This window comes from Moschus berezovskii, chromosome 3 (assembly GCF_049115385.1).
Source record: "Moschus berezovskii isolate FMDL1 chromosome 3, NW_MosBer_1.0, whole genome shotgun sequence".
NCBI lineage: Eukaryota > Metazoa > Chordata > Mammalia > Artiodactyla > Moschidae > Moschus > Moschus berezovskii.
This window is the reverse complement of record NC_142462.1, coordinates 112,384,711-112,409,583: the sequence shown is the minus strand read 5'-3', so window position 1 is coordinate 112,409,583 and position 24,873 is coordinate 112,384,711. Positions and strand designations below refer to the sequence as shown.

General features: G+C 42.4%; 1 protein-coding gene across 2 annotated transcripts in view; it reads left to right on the top strand.

Annotated features, from left to right (window-relative positions):
* The window catches only part of KIAA1549 (KIAA1549 ortholog), a 127,916-nt gene extending 105,752 nt beyond the window's left edge, over positions 1-22,164 (top strand). For both annotated transcript variants that reach the window (XM_055421335.2, XM_088834684.1), the window contains exons 17-20: positions 4,725-4,771; positions 11,279-11,439; positions 14,392-14,537; positions 16,262-22,164. In XM_055421335.2, the coding sequence (XP_055277310.2) occupies positions 4,725-4,771; positions 11,279-11,439; positions 14,392-14,537; positions 16,262-16,513 (606 nt within the window). In that variant the 3' untranslated portion in view covers positions 16,514-22,164. The remainder of the gene's footprint in view (positions 1-4,724; positions 4,772-11,278; positions 11,440-14,391; positions 14,538-16,261) is intronic.
* The last annotated feature ends 2,709 nt before the right edge of the window (positions 22,165-24,873 follow it).

Genomic DNA, 24,873 nt, shown 5'->3' with positions numbered 1-24,873 from the left:
AACTCCGTGGTCTCTCTGAGTTGAGAGGACTGAGTGGAGAGTGTGGGGAGGAGAACGGAGCTAGAGTTCACAACAGACAGTGAGGAAAGCAGAGAAGCACAGGGAGATGCTTCCAGAGATTGCAGAGAATCTTCATTTGAGTTTTGATCCGTTGTAAGGTGTGAGGAAACTACCCCAGACGAGGGAAAGAACTGCCCCAAGAGGTTAAAGGGAACACTCCTCAGAGCTCACATAAGCATGGGAAAATATTCCTGCTGTGGATTGAATTGTATTCTCCCAAAATTAGTATGCTGAAGCATAAGCCCCCATGCACATGTATTGGAGACTGAGTCTTGAAGGAGGAAGTAAAGGTTAAATGAGGTCATACGGTTGCATCCCTGATCTGATAGAATTGGTACCCTTATAAAAAGAGGAAGAGACACTGGGGCTCGCTCTCCACCATGTGAGGACACAGCAAGTAGGCAGCTGTCCACAAGCTAGGAGGAAAACTTCTAGCAAAAACTGAACCCTGCTGGAAACTTGACTGTGGATTTTCCACCTCCAGAACTGTGAAAAAATAAATTTCTGTTTTTCAGGCCACCCAATCAGTGGTATTTTGTGATGGCAGCCTGAAATGACTAGTAGATTTTTTTTTTTTTTGGTACAGTGTAGAAGACCTCATAATTCACGGAGCATCAGTTACAGTACTCAAAGAGTTTTGCCTCAGTAGTGGGGCAAATAGCCCCAGGTTAAAGCTGCTCTCATTCTACCTAACACAGAAAAAAGTAAGACCTGAAACTGAACAAAGCTCAGGAATATTTATATAGAAAACCAAAAGTATACAGCATCCAACAAGGTAAACTGAATAATGTCTGGCATCCAATCAAAACTAACCAGACAAGCAGAGAAGCAAGAAAATGGTACAGATTACAGCATTAGTAGACAAAGATATTAAAAGAATTATTATAATGGAGTTTTGTATGTTTAGGAACTTAGAGGAGAGATTGAACACATTAATTAGAACCATTGAAAATTTTAAAGGATACAGATGAAATTCAGCCTTTTAAAATTATTTGTTTATTGATATTTATTTGGCTGCTCTGGGTCTTATTAAATAGTTGTGGCATGCAGGATCTGGGATCTTCCCTCTTCATTGCGGCATGTGGGATCTTTAGTTGTGGCAAGACTGTGAGTTACAGCACGTGGGATCCTGTTCCCTGACCAAGGCTTGAACCCAGACTCCCTACATTGGTTTCTGTTCTCACAGTAGAGAAAGCTGAGTCATCTTTTGAGAATGAGAGAAGTATAGCAAGGCAGGAGGGTTGAGGGAGAGTAGAAACATGAAATCCTTATGGAGGAGTATGAGAGAAAGCAGACTAGGGACATGGAAGTAATCACTTAGCCTTGAGGCTGCTGTTGAGACTGACAGTCATGAAATTATAGTGGCACAAATTAAAGTTTTGTAGTTTACCAGCATTCAGATACCCAGGTATAGACAAGGAGAGAATAGGCCATCGGATTGATCCAGGACTGGGGCTTTATCAGGCATGTGTGATGATAAGACAGCTGGGAAGAGATGTTCAGGTCAGAGGGTACAGTTGAAGTGATGGTAGATCAGCACTGAAAGGGGAAGTAGAGGAAGTTGAGTTTGATTAAATGTGCTAGAGCTTTGCAGACTCTTCCTCTCAAATCTATCCACTGTATTACACTGGTGGAGTCATCATCATCTCTCACCGAGATTATTGAAAGATTTCCTGACCACCTCCCTGCCTCTGGTTTTGAAAGTGGGATGTCAGGGTGGTGTCTGACAAGTAAAATGCTGTTTATTGGTTTTGAGGAGCTGAGAGGCTGACACAGTAGATGCATCTATGGGGGACAGGAGGACTTGAGTGAAGAGGGAGACCTTTCAGGAGCCTCTTGGGTTAGTCTTGTGTTTTCCAAAAGGAGGATTCTCGTCTCACTTCCCAACCTATACTTGTTGGCTGCTGGCATCTACATGTTGCTTCTTTCTGCTCCTTGAGTTGTTCGGTGCAGAAATCTGTGGCCTTAATTGCTCCCTACCTGATAGAAGATGTACATGTCCTGTCCTCTGGGAAGCATAAATAGTTCTTGGCATTCAACCAATTTTTCGGAATAATTTTCCCCCCTGAATAACCAGTGTCCATTTAATCTTCATATTCAATTCTTTCATTCATGTCAGGGAAACTTCCTTTCATTTCTGAAGCAGTTTTCTTTGTTGGATTGAAGATAACAATTATTTTTATGTTGGCTCATCTTTGTCCCTTTTCTGTATCTATCAATTTATCTGCAACTTTAGCTACTTTGATCTTTTTTCTTTTTTGATTTGATTATAAGTCATATCTATTGTTTTCCCTACTAGTTGATTACCCTTAAGTGTTTTGATGTTAGTGGCAACAATTTAATCTAGTGGAAACCCAGATCATTGGTTGTATATGGGCATATCTAATATAACTTAAACATGCTTATAAATTGGTTATAAAGTTATTGTTTGTTGCCAGGAAGAACCTGATCACCTTTTATTTGCTCCTTCTGACTATAGTAAAAACCACTGAAATGTGGATTTCAGGATGGTTTCAGTGAATTTTTATAGACCATCTGATGACACTTTTATCCCTTTCTTGCTGGTATAAAAGTGTTAGTTATGCATTGGTGAGTCAGGCCACTTGAGAGGTGGTATTTCTGCTAGGTAAAGTTAACCTCCTTGGATTTGTCCTCCAAGTGGCAGGTGTGAATACCTGAGATTTTACTAGTGCTCCTTGCCATCTGGTTGCTTTACCTCAGGCCTCTCCCAGACTCCACCCATCATTTGTCTTTCTTGCTTTGTTGTCCTGTTTTATATGGAATAGAAAGAATGCATTAAAATGGGACTTTTATTCACCTAGATGATTGTAACCTTAAAATTCTCTTTGTCCTCCAGACTTTTTCTTTAACAAGTGTGACCCCCGAAAAATAATACCCTTTTTCTGACTACAGTAGAGTAGAAATGCCTAGCACTGCAGTAATAGATCAGGTAAAGAGTGGTCAGCTACTTTGCATTGTTTTCTTTTTAGTTTTTCACTTACTAGACCTTGTGAAATCCTGACAGATAAACTGTAGTCTTGACCTTTTTTAAAATATTGTTTTGCATATGAATATGTTTTTTTTTTAAAAAGCCAAACTGTGCTGAAAGCACAGGGGCCATTTTATTCTGTAAAGAATAATCTTGATCCAGTCTCAGCTTTCTGTTTAATTATTTGGAAAACAAATTGACTATCCTTTTCATCCTGTTCCTCTCTTCCATAATCCCCTTTGGCTTATTTTACCTCCGTTGTGGAACTCTTAGGGTTCTAAATTTCCTTCCCTTTGCCAAGGGAAGGGAAGCAGTGAGGGTCAGAGGTGAAGTAATTTGAGTACAGTTTCAAGTCTAGTAATCCCTTTGGGACTCTATGAGGTGCAGAGATTGTTTTGTCCTTCTTGGCTTAAGGAAATAGACCAAGGGAAATAAGAGTGATTTGGTCAGTGTGTCTGATGCCAAAGCTGCTACTCCCTATCTGCCCCTCTGCCTCCCACCAGTTGAGATTTATTTAAGAGGGAAAGTTTGATTTTAGAAATCATGGGTGGTGCAGCCCAATGATTAAAAGCATAGTCTTTGGAGTCAGAAAGATAGATTAGGAGGACATTGTTTAATTTCTTTGTGTTTTGATTTCATCTGTAAACAGTAGGTAGTGAACACTTTTTAGCATTGCTGTGGACCTGAAACAGTGTTCATACAATGCATAGTAAAATAATAATTCAGTAAATGGCAGCTTAAAAAAAAATCTCATATGAGAGCAAGTCTAGAAGCAAGGCTGATGTAGTAACTTAATATGAAGTCCTATCCTGGAGCCAGTTAATTTAAACTGAGTGGAGCTGGGTATGATGCTGTCCAGAGTTACTGTCCTACTAAAATATCTGACTACAAAATCATGATTCATAGTTGTCGAAAAGAAGTGCTAAAAGCCCAAGTCCCAGCTATACTAGGGTTAGGATATATTGATTTCATGAGGAATGCATCATAAGTCTAGATTTCTTTAAATCTGGTGCCATCTTGCTTTAGTCAAAGAGCACTTGGTTAGTGTAGATTAGTTCAAATAAGAAGAGTGGATTGAAGGATACATGGACATCTTATGGAATTTAAGGGCAGGGAGTACAGCTGGACCTCCTTGGTATTAGTCAGAACGGAATGTGTTTACTTCATCTTTCAGGGTCTCTCTCAAATTACGGTTCTTCTTATAGTCTTTCTCTTTTTATAGCATTGTACAACATGGAACAACTTTTGCATTGTTTAGTTTCTTGAGTGTATTTGAATTGCTAATAGGCACCCACTAGATCTGGTGACCATTGTGGTCCATGTTGATGGAGTCATTTACAATAAATATGGCAACGAAGGCCCATCTGATTAGCAGAAGATACAGGTTTGTGGAGGATAAGCCTGCAGTGAAGGGCAGGTGCAGGAACCCTGTCTCTTGTTAATATTTTTACAAAAGGAAAAAAGGTCTGGAAGCCAGTTGCATATTAGCCCAGTTCCCCAAACCGAAGCTTCTAGCATTACACAGTGGCGGAATGCCATGAAAGCATGCTAACTTTTCATGAGAAAATAAATCTCTTGGGAGTTGATCCTGCAAATCTAAATTTGTGAGTTTGCTGTTGTCACTTCATAATAAGGATTGAATGTTAATCTTCATCTTCTTTTGAATTTCTTCCAGAGATATGAAGACTATGGAATGACTCCCCCATCAGGCCCATTACCAAGGTAAGGTTTTTAGGAGAAAATGTATCAGGATTTTTTCACATAGGCTCTTTCTTAAATTTTGCAGCTTTGTTTCTTTTAGCTAATATGAACAGATATGAAACTCTGAATTGTGTGTTATCTTGATGTAACCAGAAGAGGAGGAAGAAAGTTAGAATTTAGGTCCTGCTTCCAGTAATGACAGACTAGATAATTTGCTCATGATAACTGGAAAAGCTGGACAAGATTTAAGGACAAAAACAAAACACCAGGTAGCCATGAGGGCAGTGAAACAGAATGGAGCCAAGATCTAGCAAATCCAGAGAAGTGAGCCCTGCTTTAGGGTCCACTTTCTCCCACGGATACTGTTGATTCCAGACAAGGTGGCTGAGAAGCTGAGCAAAAGTTTTGACAAGACTCATGAGATTTGAAGTCCTGAAAATGCATTGTATCAGAAGTTTTGGGGGGACTTCCCTGGTAGTCCAGTGGTTAAGGCTTCGCCTTCCAATACAGGGGGTGCAGATTCATTCCCTGGTAAGGGAGCAAAGATCCCCTGTGCCTCATGGCCAAAAAACCAGGTCATAAGCAACAGAAGCAATAGTGTAGCAAGTGCAATAAAGACTTTTAAAATGGTCCACATGAAAAAAAGTCTTAAAACCTAGGGAAGTAGAAGGAAGGAAATAATAAAAATAAGAATAGAAATCAATGAAGTAGAAAACAAATGCCATACTGGAGAAGATCAGCAAAGCTGAAAGTTAGTTCTTTGAAAAACTCCTAGAAAGAGAAGACCTGAATAGTCCTATAACTATTAAAGAGATTAAAATCATCATTAAAATTCTTTCTACAAAGAAAACTTTAGGACCCGGTGGCTTCAACAGTAAATTCTACCAAACACTGAAGGAAGAAAAGATACCAGTATCATACAAACTCTACTAAAGGACAGAAAAAAAGAAAACACTCCCTAACTCATTTTATGAGACCAGCATAACCTTGATAACCAAAAGCAGAAAGGACAAGGACATTGCAAGACAGGAAACATTAAGGGCCAGTTTCATTCGTGAACACAGATGCCAAAAATTTGAAACTGTATATTAGCAAGTTTATCCAGCAATATAATACAATAGGCTATCACATCATAATCAAATTGGATTTTTTTTCCAGCAATACAAGAGTAATGTGATATTTAAAAAAATCATTATAGTTCACCACTTTGAAGTGAATAAAGAAGGAGAATCTTCTCATTTCAATAGAAACAACATTTGATAAAGTTCAAATCCGTTCATGGTAAAAATCTTTGTAAAAAACAGGATAGAAGCAGACAGATAGGAATCTGATAAAAAAGTGTCTTGGCAAATACTGATTAATGGTGAAATGTTAAAAACTTTCCCTTTGAGAGCAAAAGCAAGACAAAGTTGCCTGCTTGCATTACTTCTATTTAGCATTGCCCTGGCCATCCTAGCTAGTATAATAATGCAAGAAAAAGTAACAGAAAGGTTAAGGAATTCAAATTGAGAAATAATACTGTTATTATTCACAGATGATATACTTTTGTAGTAGAAAAATCCTAAAATGTCAACACATGAATTGTTAGAATTAAGGAACTTTAGTAAGATGGCTACATAGCAAGATCTTAATAATTAAATTACAAAGTAGTTGGATACCAAGATGAACAAGATCAGTATACATTATAAGACCAGTATATAAAAATCTCTTCTGTTCATGAGCAATGACAGAAAATAAAAAAATTTTAAAGGTACTATGTAAAATAGCATTCAAAAATATGAAATACCTCAGGATAAATCTAACTGAAGATATTCAAGCCTTCAAAAGAAAGATATTCATGGATTGTGCAACTCAATATTTTTAAAATGTCAAATCTCCCCAAATGGTCTACAGATTCATTGCAATCCCATTCAAAATCGCAATAGTTTGTTGCATTTTTTAATTTATTTTTAAAAATTAATTCATTTATTATAATTGAAGGCTAATTACTTTACCATATTGTGGTGGTTCTGGCCATACACTGACATGAATCAGCCTGTGTTCCCCTGTCCTGAACCCCACTCCCCATCCCATCCCTCTGGGCTGTCCCAGTGTACCAGCTTTGAGTGCCCTGTTTGATGCATTGAACTTGGGTCATCTGTTTCACATACGGTAATATACATGTTTCAATGCTGTTCTCTCAAATCATCCCACCCTCGCCTTCCCCCACAGAGTCCAAAAGTCTGTTCTTTACATCTGTGTCTCTTTTGCTGCCTCTGTTGCATTTTTTAATACGTGGAAATTGACGAACTCACTCTAAAATATATGTGGATATGCAAGGGGCCAAGAGTAGCCAAGACACTTTGAGAAAGAAGAATAAGATGTTAGGACAATATTCTAAATGTTGCAAATTACTGTCAAGGAGTGAGGAGTGTGGTCTTGCTGTAAAGCAAGACAAGCAGACCAATAGAACAGAAAAGAGCATTCATCATCAGACCCACATGTGAATAGACAATTGATTCATTACAATGAAGGGATTGTAATAAAGAATTGGTCTCAGAAATCACATTCAGCTGTCCCTTGAATGATCCAGCTATCCCTTTAGTCACACAGAAGTAGGAATGTTATCTGCTTTATCCTTACTTTCTCTTTATTTGCCCTCATTTTCAGAAGATTTTGTTTTATTTTTCCCCAGCCCTCCTCCCCCTCTCCAGGCACTGCTCTGTGGTCCAAAAGCAACAAAGTAAAGGGAACAGGCGGAGATTAGATGATCCAGGGCAAAAGCTAATGCTAGGGGGACCACATGATCTGGTTTTGCCTGGTTCAATCCTAATTTACACCTGTTGTTCAGCATAATTGTAAATTCCACTCTCAAAAGTGTTCTGGTTTGGATGCTAAATTTTACGGTCACCCAAGGTAAATTAGAGTATTTGGACCACACAGAACTCTCTGAGTGTACAGTTTAGGATGAAAGGGGTATAGATATAGGCGGGAGGGTGCTAATTGACTGGATAAAGCAGAAATCATTAATAAAAAGGCATGTTCTTATTCCTAGGTTAATTGTTCAGAGATTATAATTAATTTAGGTGAGCTCTAGTTTACAGGGCTGGAAGGAGGAGTGTGCATTGGTTAAGCTCTTAGATCTGTAGGGTCAGATATGTTAGACACCTCTTTCTGAGGTCAATCAGAAACAGCAGCAGTTATTTAAAGAAAGTAATACTGGTTGCCTGGGTTTCAGTTTATGGACTGTACTCCAGAAATGACAATGTAGAATCATTGTAGAATCAAGTTGGTATACTTTCTCATCAAACTGGTTTAATCTATTAGTCAGTTCAGTTGCTCAGTCATGTCCGACTCTTTGTGACTGCATGGACTGCAGCATGCCAGGCTTCCCTGTCCATCACCAGCTCCTGGAGCTTGCTCAAACTCATGTGCATCAAGTTGGTGGTGCCATCCAACCATCTCATCCTCTGTCATCCCCTTCTCCTCCTGCCTTCAATCTTTCCCAGCATCAGGGTCTTTTCCATTGAGTCAGTTCTTCATATCAGGTGGCCAAAGTATTGGAGCTTCAGCTTCAGCATCAGTCCTTCCAAGGGATAGTCAGGACTGATTTCCTTTAGGATTGACTGGTTTGATCTTCGTGCAGTCCAAATTTTAATCTGTTAATTACTGGTTAACTGTCATTTGCAAGGAATTATAACTAAACCATAATTCTTTATTTTTATTTTTGAGTATCTTTAAAAGAGTGGTTCTCAGGGTGAGATTCTCAGATCCCTAGAGGGTCCTTGAGCCCGTCAGGGAGGTCTGTGAGGTCAAAGCTATTTTTATAATAATATAAAGATGTCATCTGACTTTTCTCATTGCTTTGACCTTTGTACTGAGGGATGAAAGCAGTGGTGGGTGAAGCTGTGGTGCCTTGGCTCGAATCCAGACACTGACACTTAGCAGTTCAAGGACTCATTCCAGTCTTCTTCACTGCTGGGCAATCACAGATTTTTTTATTTTTATTTTTTACAGCATTTTTTAAAATGCCAGTTTTATGTTAGTATATCATTGAAGTAGTAAAAATAAATTTTAAAGATTTATTTATTTTTGGCTGTGGTGAGTCTTAATTGCTGTGCAGGCTTTCGCTAGTTGTGGAGACCAGGGGCTACTCTTCGTTGTGGAATGGAGACTTCTCATGGCAGTAGCTTCTCTTGTGGGGCATGGGCTCTAGAGTATGCGAGCTTCAGTAGCTTGGCTTGTGGGCTCTAGAGGCACGGGCTCAGTAATTGTGGTGCATGGGCTTAGTTGCTCCATGGCATGTGGGATCTTCCCAGACCAGGGATCAAACCTGTGTCCCCTGCATGGGCAGGCAGATTCTTAACCACTGGACCACCAGGGAAGCCCCAAAATTAATTTTATTAAACCTAGACCCTAGAGTCTCTTGACAGTCTCAATGACATGAAAGGAGACACATATAAAGCACTTCTGCTGATTACGGCCTTGGAGTTGAGAACTGATCTAACTGTTGCCGTGTTTTTGCTTGAACAGACAGCCTGTGGACTTGAGTGTTTGGCTTTGAAAATGAGCAGTGGGCAGGAAAACAACTGACAGCACTTATTGCCAGTGATCAAATTTAGTTTTCAATTGGAAATTAAAATTTTACAAACTTGTCTGCCACAGTGAAATGGACAGTTTCCTAGTACTTAAAGCCTTTTCTGATGAGCTCGATGGTGATATTAATGAATGTGATTTTGGGTTACTGTAAAATGTGTCAATATCAAGAAAGGCAGCATAATTCAGTGAACCAGTATTTTCCAAATGAGCAATGTCATACAGTCATGCATGAGTCTATTCAAAATGCAAGGAAGACCAGTAGTTTTAATATAACAGAAGATGAAAAGTTCATTGATAGCTTCAGAGTCAATATTGCCACTAACCTTCATAGGAAATATTGTTGAGTTTTGGTGTGGTTTCAGAGAAGAATATTTAACGGAAATACTATTTGAATATTATTTGGAAAGGCTATTAAAATCTTCCTCCTTTTTCCAACTACATATTTATGCTTTTCTTTGTAAAATAACTGATGGAAACTGATTGAATACAAAGTGTAGGAGAATCCATATATCTTCTAGTAAGGAAAATTTTTTTTAAAATGTAGAACACTTCTCATTAAATTTGGGGGGAGGCATGTGGGAAAATATGGGCTTCTCCGGTGGCTCAGATGGTAAAGAATCCACCTGCAATGCAAGAGACCCAGGTTTGATCCCTTTGTCGGGAATATTCCATGGAGAAGGAAATAGCCACCCACTCCAGTATTAGTTAATTCTATGAAAAATGTTGACATGTAATAGGTTTAATATTGTTATTTTTAAATGAATTTTTCATTTGCTCTGTTTTAATTTTGAACATGATATTTATCTATAGATATGCTTCACATAAGCAAGAACTCTTGAAAGTGTTAGTTAGTCAATTGTGTCTGACTCTTTGTGACCCTGTGGACTGTAGCCTACTAAGCTCCTCTGTCCATGGAATTCTCCAGGCAAGAATACTGCAGTGAGTTGCCATGCCTTCCTCCAGGGGATCTTCTGGAGCCAGGACTGAACCTGTCTCCTGCATTGCAGGCAGATTCTTTACCATCTGAACCACCAGGGAAGCCAAATAAACAAAAGCTCCTGTGAATCCTTCCGTCTTAGCTCAATTGGTAAAGAATCTGCCTGCAATGCAGGAGACCCCGGTTCAATTACTGGGTCGGGACAATCCACTGGAGAAGGGATAGGCTACCCACTCCAGTATTCTTGGGCTTCCCTTGTGGCTCAGCTGATAAAGAATCTGTCTGCAATTTGGGAGACCTGGGTTTGATCCCTGGGTTGGGAAGATCCCCTGCAGAAGGGAAAGGCTACCCACTCCAGTATTCTGGCCCGGACAATTCCATGGAATAGTCCATGGTGTCACAAAGAGTCAGACACCACTGAGTGACTTTCACTTTCACTTGTGAGTCCTTATTTTCATGAATGCAAGTGTGTCCTGAGACTAAATAGTTTGAGAACCACCTCTTTAGAGCACTAGTTTTCAGCCTTGATGAAACTTAGGAACATCAGTGGAACTTTAAAAACTACCATGGTGTGGGTCCCATGTCTAAAGATTCTATTTTTGGGAGGTCTGGAGTGTGGTGTGGGTTCCCCAGGTAACCCTAATATACAGCCAGGGTTGAGATTCACTCCTTTAGTCGACTGCTGGAGATGAACGGGCCCTGGAGCTTGAGATGCACCCTTTTTGGGTCTGTAAACTAGAGCATTTTTTCTCCAGTCATCCAGCAGATTGGTCAAGCATCAGCTGTGCTCCAGTATGTGTACTGGATGGTATATATACAGTTTGTAGCCCAGGAGATTTGTCAGGGAGCAACTAGAGTCCCTGTCCTCAGGGAGCCCGTGTTCTGGGATAGGAGATGGCTAATAAGCCAGCAGACACATAAGTCTTATGTTGCTTCAGGGCTGAGGGTAGACCTAATAAAATACCAGAACCAGGCAAGTGTGGTCTTAATGTTTGGGTGTGCTTCGCCTTCAGACCTGGTTTCGGACCCGGTTTGCTGCAGTCTTCGGAGCTGGTGCCTCCCGAGCCCCCGCAGCCCCAAGCATCGTCCGAAGCCACCTCATTTGCTGCCCGAGGGATCTACTCTGAGGAGGGGCCGTCGGTGGCCCGGCCTCGGCCTGTTGGGGGCACCACAGGTACATGTGGGTATTTCTTTCTGGCTAAATTCTTCAGAGAATATTTTAGACTTCAGGGTGTCAGCATCCCAGCCCTGGCCTGTTCTGGTGGTAAGAGCTGTGTTCCCTCGGATCCTGTTGCAGATGCATGGCTGGGAGGTGGGAAAGGACAGAGTGGCTGAGATCCCAAGACCTGGGGCCTCTGATTTGTTCCTGAGTCAGTCTCAAAAACAGTCCCTTTATGTGAAATTCCCAGGACATGTCTTCCAGGGAAAACCTTTCTGAAAACTTACAGTGAACAGAAACACCTATTTCTGAGTGCTTACTGTGGCATGAAAATAAGCATTTATTTTAAAGAAGGCAGTTTCTAAAGTTGATCCACAGTGACTCCAGGGAGATTTGTGTTTTATTTGGTCACTTCTGGGAGGGTACAACCACAGTTTTCTCCTTGAGCCTTACCTCCCCGATTTTTCCCCTTCTACCTTTATCTTCTTTTCTTTTCTAAAATGTCCTTGTCATTTCCCCATGCCTCTATGCCTGTCCCTTCTCTGCAGTCACTCATGGGCAGAGTCGGCAGTGGAAGGTCAGGGGAAGCTGGTGACAACATGAAACTGTTCTAGGTTTTTTCTGCCTGCTCTTTCAAGTCATCATTAAAAGAACAGTTTTAGAAGATAACAGATATAAAGGGCTTAAAATAGTGCCTGGCATATCATAAATTGTAATACATATTTGCTGCCATTATTATTATTACTACTCATATTATTTCTGGTGATGGTGTAAAACATTAAATTTTGGCAATATAACTTTATGAGCCTTTGATTTGGTAATTTGGGAATATGGGCTCCTTCCTGTCCCCCGAAGAGATCCAAAATATTGGAGAAAAACTACATGTGCAAGGATGTTTATTGAAGCATTATTCAGAATAGCAAACAACTGTGAGCTCCCTCAATACCGAGTTATAAGGGCATCAGTGAGTAAACTTGTACAGCCATCTGAAATGAAGAGCTCAGAGCCAGAAAAAGGGAATTTAAGATTTCCTGATTGCCTCCTATGCATTTGGTACTTGACCTATTTTGCCTCTTTTAATCCTTGAAATAGCACTGTGAGATAGATTTTTTTTTTTAATCTCCATTTGAAAAGTGAGGCATTGAGTCTCAGCTGGAGTGATTCCTGGGTGTCCAAGGTCACAGGCTTGTCAGTGGTTGAGCTGGAATGCAAACCCCTGCCTGCTGAGGGATGATGGGCCACTTGAATCATGAGGGAGCCTGTGCTGTCTCGTTAAGTGAACAAAGCAAAATACAGAATCATGTCTCAACTATGATTTCGACTGCTGTTGCAAGTCTAACACAAAGGTATGCTTTTCTCCCTGTGTGATTGTCTGAACCTTCACAGGTGATGACGAACACTGTGCTGCATTTTCGTCCTTTGCAAGATTTGCTCAAACAATGTCTGTTGGGCAATGTCCATTGTCTGATCTAATAATTTTAGTCGTGTTAGGAATCTTCAGTAACAAATGCTTCAGGACAAGTACTCCTGTAGAGTACATTTTTTAAAAAAGTATTTGATTAACAGAGGCTGTTAATTAGGTAACTAGAGTAGGAACAGCCTTGAAGATGGAGAGGTCTTACCTCTGGAAAACCCTGAACCTTTGTGGGACTAGCCTGAGCATCCCAGATGAATGAGATGATCCTAGGTGCATTTGGAAATCAATGTTTTATTTCACAGCATTTAAAGATCTGTTTTTTTCTCCGTTGATGTGTTGAATAGGGTTATTTCCATATGCCAAAGTTGATGGGAGAGAAAAATATCTTATTTAAAGGTTAGCTTTCACAGCCACGCAAGGCTATGGCATGCCTAAGTGTAGAATGAGCACTCGAGATCATCTGTCTTTGCTTCAGTATACCTCGATGAAGAGGTTGGGTGGGTGGCTTTGTCGACTGAAAAGAGGCATAGCTTGAGAGGTGAGTTTTATTTGGGGCAAAATGAGGACTGTAGCCTGGGAGACAGCACCTCAGATAGCTCTGAGAGACTGCTCCAAAGAGGCAGTCGGGGAAGGTCGATATATGATTTTGGTGAAAGGGGAGTTCAGTGCAATCAGGCACTTAGTTTACAAGAGGTTTCCTGCTAGTCACCAGGAGCTGATGTCATCGTGAAGGGATTTAGTGCTTTTCTAGATATGAGGAGATGCAAAGATTGGGATCATGAAATCGGTTCCTGAAAATACCTGACCATCTAAAGACCTGTTCCACCAGATTCCCTGGAGCAGAGTGCCTCCCTCCGCCCTGAGCTCCCTCGAGGTGCTGAAGGGCAGCAGCTGCAGCACCACAGGGCTCAGTCCCCGCAGAGGCAGGTGACAAATGCCCTTGTTGTTCAGTCACTGGCACGTGCTCTTGGCAAGTGCCCATTTGTCATGGGTAGTTTTTAATTTTTAATTATGATATGACTAAATTATGAAAACAATGTGAGTATAACAATAACGTCCTTTAACATTTTGAACTCAAATACACCCTCTGCCTGTTTTTTTTTTTTTTTTAAAAGGCATATTGTATTTTCATTTCCTTGTGAGTCTGAAAGTCATAAGCAAGAAAGAACCAGGTTTCAGCTTCTTTATGGCTCCAGAACCTTTCACTCCTTTTTTTCTGAATGAATAAGGTCCCCATTATCTGTAGCCTCTACAGAAATGAATGGAAGGGCCCTCTGTTATCCCCTTTATTCCCTGTCCTTTGATGTCTGACCAGGAAAATAGGAACATCACTAATAGCCACTGTATTGAGAGAAAGTAAAAGCACACAAGCCCAGAAGCTCAGGTCTGGTTTTCTTAGGAAGTGTCTTTTCTGGGGGTAGAATTGGTGCCACATTTGAACAATGTTTGTGTCCCCAGGGGCATGCAGAGGTCAGAACCAGAGTGTCACACTTGAGCAGCCTTCCACTCCCCTGCTGGTGTTCACCGGGCCCCTCCCTGTGTTCCTCCAGGCTCTCAGATCCAGCACCTGACACAGGTGGGAATCGCCAGCAGAATCGGAGCTCAGCCAGTGGAAATCCTACCCGGCAGAGGTAGCCAGTATGGGGGGCCAGGGTGGCCTACCTACGGGGAGGACGAAGCCGGCCGGAGAGAGGCTGTGAGTATCTTGTGTTGGGGTCATTGTTGAGAATTCAGACATGATGGGTATGGATTTCACTTTTATAAGAAAAGAGCTATGGGGACAAATGATGTGAAGGCTGCATAATAGTGTGAATGTATTTAAAACCACTTAAGCATGGTTCAGATGGTAAGTGGTATAGTTGCTACTGCTTCTGCGTGGGAGATCTCTCTTTAAAACCTGCATGAAGTTTTAACCTCCGTCACTTTCTTTCTCCTTGAGTGTATTTTTCTTTTTATACAGTCGTGCATGCATGCTAAGTTGCTTCAGTTGTGTCCGACTCTTTGTGACCCTATGGACTGTAGCCTGCCAGGCTCCACTGTTCATGGGATTCTCCAAGCAGGAATACTGGAGTGGGTTGCCACGCCCTCCTCCAGGGGATTTTCCTGACCCAGGGATCAAACCCGTGTCTCTTTTGTCTGCTGCATTGGCAGGCAGGTTCTTTACCACTAGTGCCACCTGGGAAGTCATTCTTACAGCCTGTAGATGGTAAATTCCCTCTGACCAGACTGGGAGACTATTGGCATTGAAATCTGGAAATTTCAACTCAGGGGTTGAACTTGGTTCAACTTGGTTAAACTTGGATCGATGTGAGTTCAATCCATGGGTCAGGAAGATCCCCTGGAGTAGGAAATGGCAACCCACTCCAGTATTCTTGCCTGGAGAATCCCACGGACAGAGGAGCCTGGTGGGCTACAGTTCATGGGGTCACAAAGAGTTGGACACGACTGAAGAGACTTAGCACGCATGTATTACAGTCTTGGGTCTGCACTTTACCTTTGGTGACATTTTGCTTTTTCTGTGCCTGGCTTAGTTTCCTGAGTTGTTTTGGGTTTTCCCATCAAATCCAATGTGCACTTTTTGAGGTCCTCTTGGTCACAATTTGCAGAAGTGAAATGTGGAAGTTATTCCAGGGCTCATATGTCCTGTTTACCAGGCTATCAAGTTGCTCTTACCACAAGTGAAATCACAGACGTAGTGTGTGCTTGTGTGTATAAAGAGATTTTTTTCACTGAAAAAATATGAAAAAAATCACTGAAAAGTATAATTCTTATCAAAGGAATGCCCAGTTAATCCATATTTTGCCAGTGTCAGCAAAGCTAGTGTATGCTTTTGTGCAGATAGCTTTAAAAAAAACAAAAGCTGTACAGAGCACTGACACATGGACACACAGACAGATGGATAGAATGGAAGATGCCTTTGTGATCTTGTTGTTGTTACATGGACCCAATATGTGTTCTTGTCACCACTTCTTTGGGTTCCAGACTCGAGAGCAAAGGCAGTTGCTCTTCCCGTCAGTCCGTCTGCTGGTTTCTGCTTATCCCTCTGAGCAGACATTCTCATCAGACCTTGCCCTCTCTGGGATGCTCCAGCCTCCCTCCCTGTCCAGCTCTGCAGGGCCCTTCCTGGTTCCCCAGTGGCCCACTCTCCTTCCACACGTGGCAGCACAGGGATTAGCCAGTGGGGCCAACTGCACGTTCATTCTTTCTGTCTTTAAGCAAGTGTGTATAGGCCCTTGTTAAATTAAGTTCAGGGGCTTCTTTATTAGACTACTTTCCCTTGAACAATTTCTCTGCAGTTACATCTTTGCATTCTGGTGGTGGGAGGCTGAGTTGTTGGTTGGGAGGTGGGTGGAGAGCATCGGATGCCAGTTTGCCTCTGATCTTCCCTCCTGTTTGCCTGTGTTTGCCATGGTTTTTCAGACACACGTGCTCGGACATCAGGAGTATTCATCACCGCTGTTCCAGGTGCCAAGGACTTCAGGCCGGGAGCCCTCAGCTCCTCCCGGGAACCTCCCTCACAGGGGGCTGCCGGGTGCCGGATTGGCCTACCCCACCAGCTCCACGGAAGACCTCCAGCCCAGCCACTCCTCAGCCTCTCTCATCAAAGCAATCCGCGAGGAGCTCCTCCGGCTCTCGCAGAAGCAGACCGCCGTGCAGAACTTCCACAGCTGATCAGCCTCGCCTTGCACATTTGCCAAGTATCTGCTTCCTGTGGAAGCAAGACTAAAAGGAAGTCAACTGAGCAGGTGTTTTTAAGAGGAAGAGCATCTCCGGGACAAGGGGCCCAACTAAGGGAACAGGTCGCAGTTTTAGAAGGTGCCCCAAGTCACGTGACAGCCCGTGATGCCTTTCATCCGTTGGCAGTTTTGTGACCACCTGGGTTCAGTTGAAATTTATGTACTTTTGGCCAAAAGCCAGCAGCACTTCACAAAAGACCAACCACAATTCTAAGCTAATGAAATTCCTAAGTTAGTCTCTCTCTCTCTTTTTTTTTTTAAGGTGAAAGATGAAAATGTGTAGATGGTGTAGGGATTAAAGGAACCTAGTATTTCTGTGGGAAGATGTGACTCAGACTGGTTTGTACGATGAACCTGCTGCTTTGTTTTCTGAGAAAAGCGTTTGGAAGACATTTTATTAACTGCTTGATTTTCACCCCCTTTTTCCTCCTTAGGAACTTCTTTTAATAGTAATATTAACAAGACTGTTTGGGAATTTAAAAAGCTACTAGTGAGAAACCAAATGATAGACTGTAGAGCCTGATGATTCACAACGAAGCCATCAACTGCATTTTCCTTCTTCTGGTGCTACAGCTCCAAGAGCCCCTTCACCTTGTCTGAAATGCAACTTTGGCTTTCTCAATAGAAGAACATGTGGAAGGTTTCATTTTGTTTTAGAAAGGCAGGGGGGAAGCCTCTCCACATAGGAAAAGCTTCATATTTATTTGGTTATTCAAAATACATATCAAAGTTTAGATTTACACTCTTAATTATATTTGCCATTTGTTGATTGGCAGAGGTAACTGCCTATTGCATTTCATTTGAGTACATATCTTCATCAAGGCAAGTCCTATAGAATGAGGCTTTGAGGAGGTCCCGACGAATCCTGGCACTTTGCTGATAAGTTGCTCCCAACTTTGAATGAGGAATCTTACATAAGCAAAAATGCTTTGTCACAGTTCCTACGACCACCGAATGGTTATTTATTCATGAATGCGTCTGTGGTAATCACATTCCCTATGTTCGAGACCTGGAAATGAGTTCTGTTGAGCCTCTTTGTAATGAGCCAAGAAAGGAAAGAGGAGCTTTGAGACCACGAGGGAGAAAGAGTTGCTCCTAATTTCTGATTTTATTGTGTATAACTGTGCTGAGTGACTGTTAAAACCACCTTTGGGCCTGATGGAGGGGTCCTATCACTTGAGATTGCCTCCTGAAGGGACTGTCTCTCCACTTCCTGGAGTGGAGTGAGGACTAGAGTAACAAGGGCTGTTCTGTTTTCTGGGACCTGAGTGAAAAGAAGAACAGATGCAGATAACACTTTGCTGTGAATCCTTTTTTATTCTCTCAATTAATATCTTAAACAACAGATACACAGGCAGAATCTGGGGCTCTGACTAATCAAAATCTCTGTATCTGTGTCAAATTTTAAGAACCCCGAAGCAGCTAAAATAGGCCCCCAAAAGTGTAACTATTGGATTCCAGTGTTATGTTTCTGCCCTTCCTGCATTAAGCCTGTTATGTAGACTCAGAGTCTCACGATCCAGGGAGAGTCAGTTCTGGGAAATTAAAATGCAGGCATTGTTTATCTTTATGCCTCTGAAACAGGAGAGGTGCAGAAGGATGTCTGTTGAGAATGTGAAATAAAGTAATGGGAGCTCCTTTTCAGGTACCCTTCCTGGACTCCAAAGAACAGGGGAGAGAGGACCCTCATGGGGGCTTGATCTCTTACCTCTCAGTCTTGATTTAATACCAGACTTGCCCAGAGTGGAGGGGTCTCTTTGCCTGTCATTCAGAAATACCAGGATCCTGAATGTGTAAGGAAGAATTTCAGAGATTCATGCAAATTTTTATTTCGGACACCTTTTGGTGAATTCAGATTGAGTGCCAACTGATAGTCCCTCCCCTCCCATCCTGCTCAGTGTCCTGAATGTTCACACTTGGAGTGTACAAATGTGGTTACCTCCTTAGCACGTGGCAGAAATGGGCCTCTGTTTGAAACGGGGCTACGGTAGCAGTTCTGATGCCTTTCAAACTAGCATAAGGGGATTCTGTCTATATTTTTCTTAGAAGGGATACACTTTTAAACCAATGTCAAGACCAAGGATGACGTGTAATAGACAACCAGTGGTATGTGGTGGGTGTGAGCAGACCGGTGAGATCCCTAGCACTCTTGCGTTGGTTGTAAAGCACACTCAGTTTGCACTCAGTTTTACCGTCAACTGACCCAGAATGTACCAGCTGTTGTGGGAACACCACCCCAAGTGGGGCTTCAGACACAGAGTGAATGGAATCTACTTCAATGGGAGGTCCTCATGGCAGTTGTGTGGCTTTGGAGTTCCATTTATTGAAACACTGCAAAATGAAAACTGAAATGTTATGTCTGTTCTTTTTTTCTGATTTTAAAAGTTCTCATGGTAATAGGAAGAGCTATACATTTGAGTCAGAATTTTAGAGGAGACTGGAGAAATGATCATTTTCAGATTCCGCACAGTCACTCCCTGGCTGTGTCAGGCCCCTTGTCTGAGCCTTATTCTCCCCATCAGCCACGTGAGAATGGGCCTCCCCCGCCCCGGATTTCTCATTGCAAGGATCCGGTGTGGTCATGTGGGCAGGCATTGCTTGAGGAGGGAGCACAAAGCACTGTGAAAACGTGGGCTGTCTGTGTGATGGTGCTGGGATGGACCGTCCGATCTGCTGTGACCTCCCAGTGAGTGAGTTCACAGGGAGGAAACCAGAGCAACACCAGAGGCCCCGGGGGACTCCACTTCCTCCCTCCCGATTTGCTTTCAATTCACTTCGTACACCATTAACTTTCAGTTCTCATGCATTGTTCGGATTTGCTGCTGTTTCTGGCACCAAACACGAGCCCTGCCTTCTGAGATCTTAGGATCTGAATCAGACAGCACCCTCGGGTGTAAAAGATGGAAGAGATAGAAAAATAACATGGTTTAAACGTCAGTAAAATGCACTGAAGTACACAAATACATTAGGAGGAGGAATGGAACTTATACGTTTGGAAACGTTGGGATCTTGGGGAGAACTCAACATCAGAAGCCACGGAAGACAAGAGCTTCCCAGGCACATGGTGAGATGGTGTGGGAAGAGCTGAGAGCGGGCCTGGGGAAGGATGGAGAAAGTGGTGAAGCCGCCATTGAAAATAACCGTGAACCTGGCCTGCTCCAATATGGAGACCAAATCCCTAACTGCACCACTGAAGGAGTTTTGTAAAGAGGAAGAAGTGGTGCTGTGAGGAAACGTTTGCAGGAACCCAACAGGAAAATGACCAGGCCTGGGAGGAAGGTCTGTGGAGGAAAACGTCTGTTCTGGAGGGGACGGGAGAGTCCCAGAACTGCCAGAGGGCCAGTGTCAAGTGTGAAAGACGTCCACCGAGGTCTGCTGCTAAAGCAGATCTCAAGGGTCCGTCATTCAGCCACGTTTAATCCTTTGTGGAGCGTAGTGGGTTATAAGTAAATATATTTGACTTTACAGCTACCTACACCTTTTCCTCCAAGTTGTATTTAATTTCAGAGCGTCTTTTCATTTTGGTCGTATGTGGCTTTTGGCCATTTTTCAGGGCATGAGGCCTGCGATGTAGGGCACAGGTGAAGGGACGCCTGGAGGCTGCAGGCTGAGACAGGTAATTCTGTGCTTTACGAGCCTCCCATTGAACTGCGTACAGGGTCAGTGTTCACTGCGTTTGCACACTTATTGCTCCAGTGACCAAACCAATCACTCGGACACAGATTGGCATTTGTAATTAATCCAGGAGTTAATCATTAAATCCATCTCTCCCTTTCATATGAGGTTCCTAGACACGAATGAATTTGCTGTTTGGAAGGAGAGCTGGTGAAAGGTTCTGGGTGGGTGGGGAGGGGGATCCAGTCTTAAGTATCACACACGCTTTAGGTGTAGATGTTTTAGCCATTTCACTTCTACCTCCAGAGCAGGTCCCCAAAGCCAGACTCCAGAGCCCACCTAACCCAGCTTTGTTCCAGGCAGGAGCATGAGGAAGTCCACTTCTGCACCTGCACATAGATCATTTGAACACAAAGCATGTTTTTATGGGATGGTAACCTGAACTTCCCTGGTGGCTCAGAGGTAAAGCGTCTGCCCCCAAAGCGGGAGACCTGGGTTCGATCCCTGGGTCGGGAAGATCCCCTGGAGAAGGAAACGGTAACCCACTCCAGTATTCTTGCCTGGAGAATCCCATGGACGAAGAAGCCTGGTAGGCTACAGTTCACGGGGTCGCAAAGAGTCGGACACGACTGAGCGATGGAACAGAACCTGAACTTCATTTTTACACTTAATCCAGCACTGTGACGGTATTCTTACGACAGGGGAGAGGGGTTTCCATCAGCAGCTGCTGTAACTCACGCGTATACTGCATTAGGCTTACACTTGTTACCTAGTGAACAGGGAGTGTGTGCATTTCAGGTTTCTTTTGATGCCCTTGGAGGGGATTTGCAGTGTTTAAGACTCCATTCTCTAATTTTATGAAAAAGACCTGAAAACCGAAACCTCATGGTACAATCCTAATTCCATGCTCTGCATGTAACAGTACACTTGACAATTTATCTTAACACGCCAGCAGCGTTGACATTTAGCAAAAGGGTATCAGATGCCTTGGAAACATGAAACAAAGTTGGGAACCAGCAAGCAAGTGAAAGAAGGAAGGAATGTCACCCTTTGAGACACCCTTCTTGAAATTGCTTTCCCACAGGGTAGATCATCATGCAGACTCTTTGCTTTTCCTTCTTTCTCTGGGTTTTTCTGCTCTGGGGCTGCTTCACATTTAAAGAAAGAGTGAATAAGTAGAAGGGACAAAGAGAAAAATTGAAATGATTTGGGTCTCACAGTCCCTGATTCCACGGAATCTTTCTGGACAACTTGGAACGTCATGAATGCCCCTTCTCATGCCTACCAGTTTTCCAGCGTTCATCACTTGACTCCTTGAGTGTGCAGGGTCGGAACAGTGCCGGGTCAGCTTCTAGCCAGGCTCCCCATACTGTTCCTCCTGCAAATGTGGAGAAGGAGGAGGGGGCCCTAGGGGAACAGAGGCGAACCAGTGGGCTCGGTTGCTTTAAGCAGCAGAGAGTTAATTTCAGAAAAGGGGAGTAGAAACTCTCCACTTTGCCCTCCTTCAGGGCATGGTCTAGGGAACGTGGGGGTGGGGTGAATTGCGCCCTTCCAGGAAAGGCTGCCAAACCGAGCTCTCTGGGGTGCCCACTGGCCACCTCCGACTTTGTCAAGGTCCATGTTCTTCTGAGTTCCTGCACTCTCATTCCTAGATTATGAGTGTTAATGTACGAAAAAATGCAGAGTAAATTGAGGCCACTCATGGCATCAGTCCTGCAACTTTGAACTTGACAATCATGGTTTGCTGGTCTCAAACGGGCCTTTAAATTTCAGTATGGGTAAATGATTTAGTAATCAAGCTCTCTCTTCTCTTTGCTGGTTATGTTTCTTCCCTTCAATTAGCTGCACTGTTTTCTAATGTGCTGTAGAGTTTTTGAAATAATTTATGCAAGTGTTTGGTTTCCATGTTTACAATTTATACAGCTTTCCTAGCATTTTAAATGGAAATGTCAATAAATGCTCTGAATTGGTGTCAAGTGATATTTTCTTTTTATTTCCTTTGCAACATGATAGTTCTCTCATGTGCAAAATGTGAAAGTTGAATGCAGTGGTTTTTGTTCTCTGATTTTTGTGTCTGTCGTGAGAACACCTGATGCTTTTAGTTTCCAAGGAATTAAGTTGAAAGTAGTCTATTCAGTGCGTGGAATTTGCAGAATTGTTGTCACTCAAGGTGGTTGGCACCGCTCCTTTCAACTCACTGTTTTGCTTTACAGGCTCTCCACTAATCAAACTGATGCTTCCACTAAGAGCAGATTCATTTTGAAATTAAAAGATTAGGACTATAATCTAGAAAGATAACTGAGAAGATCCTTGTCTATGCAAACTTGAAGGGTAATAGGATAAACCTGGAGTTGTTTACGAAACTCAAGAAAATAAAAACCCCTTGAAACTGAGAAAAGCAAGAGGAACTGCAAAACACAGGAACACAACAAAGGAATGAAATGTGGAAACCTGGATAGGATTCTGGACAACAGAAAAGGTTATCAGTGGGAAAAAAGGGTGAAATCTAAATACAGCCTACAGTGTAGTTAGCAGTATTGTACAGGTTCCCGTATTGATTTTGCTAACTTTAGTATTCGGGGAAGGTATGGAAAAGGTATACAGAAACACTCTATTTTTGGAGTTTTTTTCTAAAGTTAATTGGAATTTTAAAAACTAATCTGGTACAGATAAAGCCCAAAGGTCCTTGCAGAGACTATTAAGAGTCTGCCCTGGGCATCCATGACCCAGAACTTGCCTCGCTTCTCAAGGCAGTCAGCTCCTGGTGAAGTGGAAAGCATGGTTAATGATCGCAAGTCTTGGCAGAAAATAAGGCTTCATGATGGAGAGTTTACAGGATTAACCAAAAGGAGAATTTGAGCCTAAAAATTGGAAGGAGTTGACCACTATGAAGAAATCTTTAAATTATGTTTCCACTGTTTACAGAGCTTAAAAAAAACTAGTAAACGGCAAAGACAGGATATCAGGAAAGTTTAAGCACACTGACAAAAACTGAAAATCCACGAAAGAAAAATAAAGGGATTAAAAAAATACATATATACACACTGGTAAGATATGCCAATATTTTAGACATACCTGAAGAAGTAAATGTGATCGTTTTAAGATACTTTTTGTTCTCTTTTAATCAATATTGAATTGAATCGAAAGTCGCTCAATAGTGTCCGACTCTTTGCAACCCCATGGACTATGGAATTCTCCAGGCCAGAATACTGGAATGGGTAGCCTATCCCTTCTCCAGCAGATCTTCCTGACCCAGGAATCGAATCGGGGTCTCCTGCTGTGCAGGCGGATTCTTTACCAACTGAGCTATCAGGAAAGCCCTGATATACTTCAGATTAAAACCAGGGGACTTACCTGGCACACCCGTTCCCCTAAGAGATTTCACATGCTCTGATTGTAAAAAGGTTCAAAATAGTAGAACAGGGAATTAGGAGAAGCAGCTAAGGCTTAGGAGAAAGGCTGGTCCCATGTCCAGACCCTGACCACTAGGTTGACATAAATGTGGATTTAAACCAAATTGGCATTTTTTCTCCCTCTTTCTCCTTTTCCATGTGGCACCTGCCAAGCACAGCTTCAGGTAAGAAGAAAACGAGAAGCAAAAACAAATAAGAGATCCTTGGTCCAGTGCCTGGGTTAGGTGATTAATGAAATGTTTTTTTTGTTGTTGAGTTGCACATGATTTATCTAGTAACTTTCTTCCTCTAAAGATCTCCCTCTCCTTCCTTGCTGGACCTTCCTGGGGGAGTAATTGAAGGTGGTATGTGTTTGATCTCTCTGGTGTTGAGAGACTGGAACAATTATGGTCACAAATCTAAGTAGCCCACATTCATGTAGTTAAACTACTATGTGTCATACTTGTGCCAAAGGATAGAATTACAGAAGTGTGAAACACAGGACATATCTGGACAACTCCTATTGTAAAGTTGTTTTAGATTAACTGGCTCATAGGTGGTTACATCAGTACCCTGAAAATACTCATTCGTGTAAGTATTTAGATTTTGATTTTGTGATGTGGTGATATTCCTGAAATCAGTGGTTTCTTTCAGTTCAGTCACTCAGTTGTGTCTGACTCTTTGCGACCCCACGGACTGCAGCACACCAGGCCTCCCTGTCTGTTGCCAACTCCCAGAGTTCACTCAAACTCATGTCCATTGAGTCCGTGATGCCATCCAGCCATCTCATCCTCTCTTGTCCCCTTGTCCTCCCGCCTTCAATCTTTCCCAGCATCAGGGACTTTTCCAATGAGTCAGTTCTTTGCATCAGGTAAGTATTGGAGTTTCAACTTCAGCATCAGCCCTTCCAATGAATATTCAGGACTGATTTCCTTTAGGATGGACTGGTTGGATCTCCTTGCAGTCCAAGGGACTCTTAAGACTCTTCTCCAACACCACAGTTCAAAAGCATCAATTCTTCAGCACTCAGCTTTCTTTATAGTCCAACTCTCATATCCATACATGACCACTGGAAAAACCATAGCTTTGACTGGATGGACTTTTGTTGGCAAAGTAACGTCTCTACTTTTTAATATGCTGTCTAGGTTGGTCATAACTTTTCTTCCAAGGAGCAAGTGTCTTTTAATTTCATGGCTACAGTCACCAGCTGCAGTGATTTTTGAGCCCAGAAAAATAAAGTCAGCCACTGTTTCCACTGTTTCCCTATCTATTTGCCATGAAGGGATGG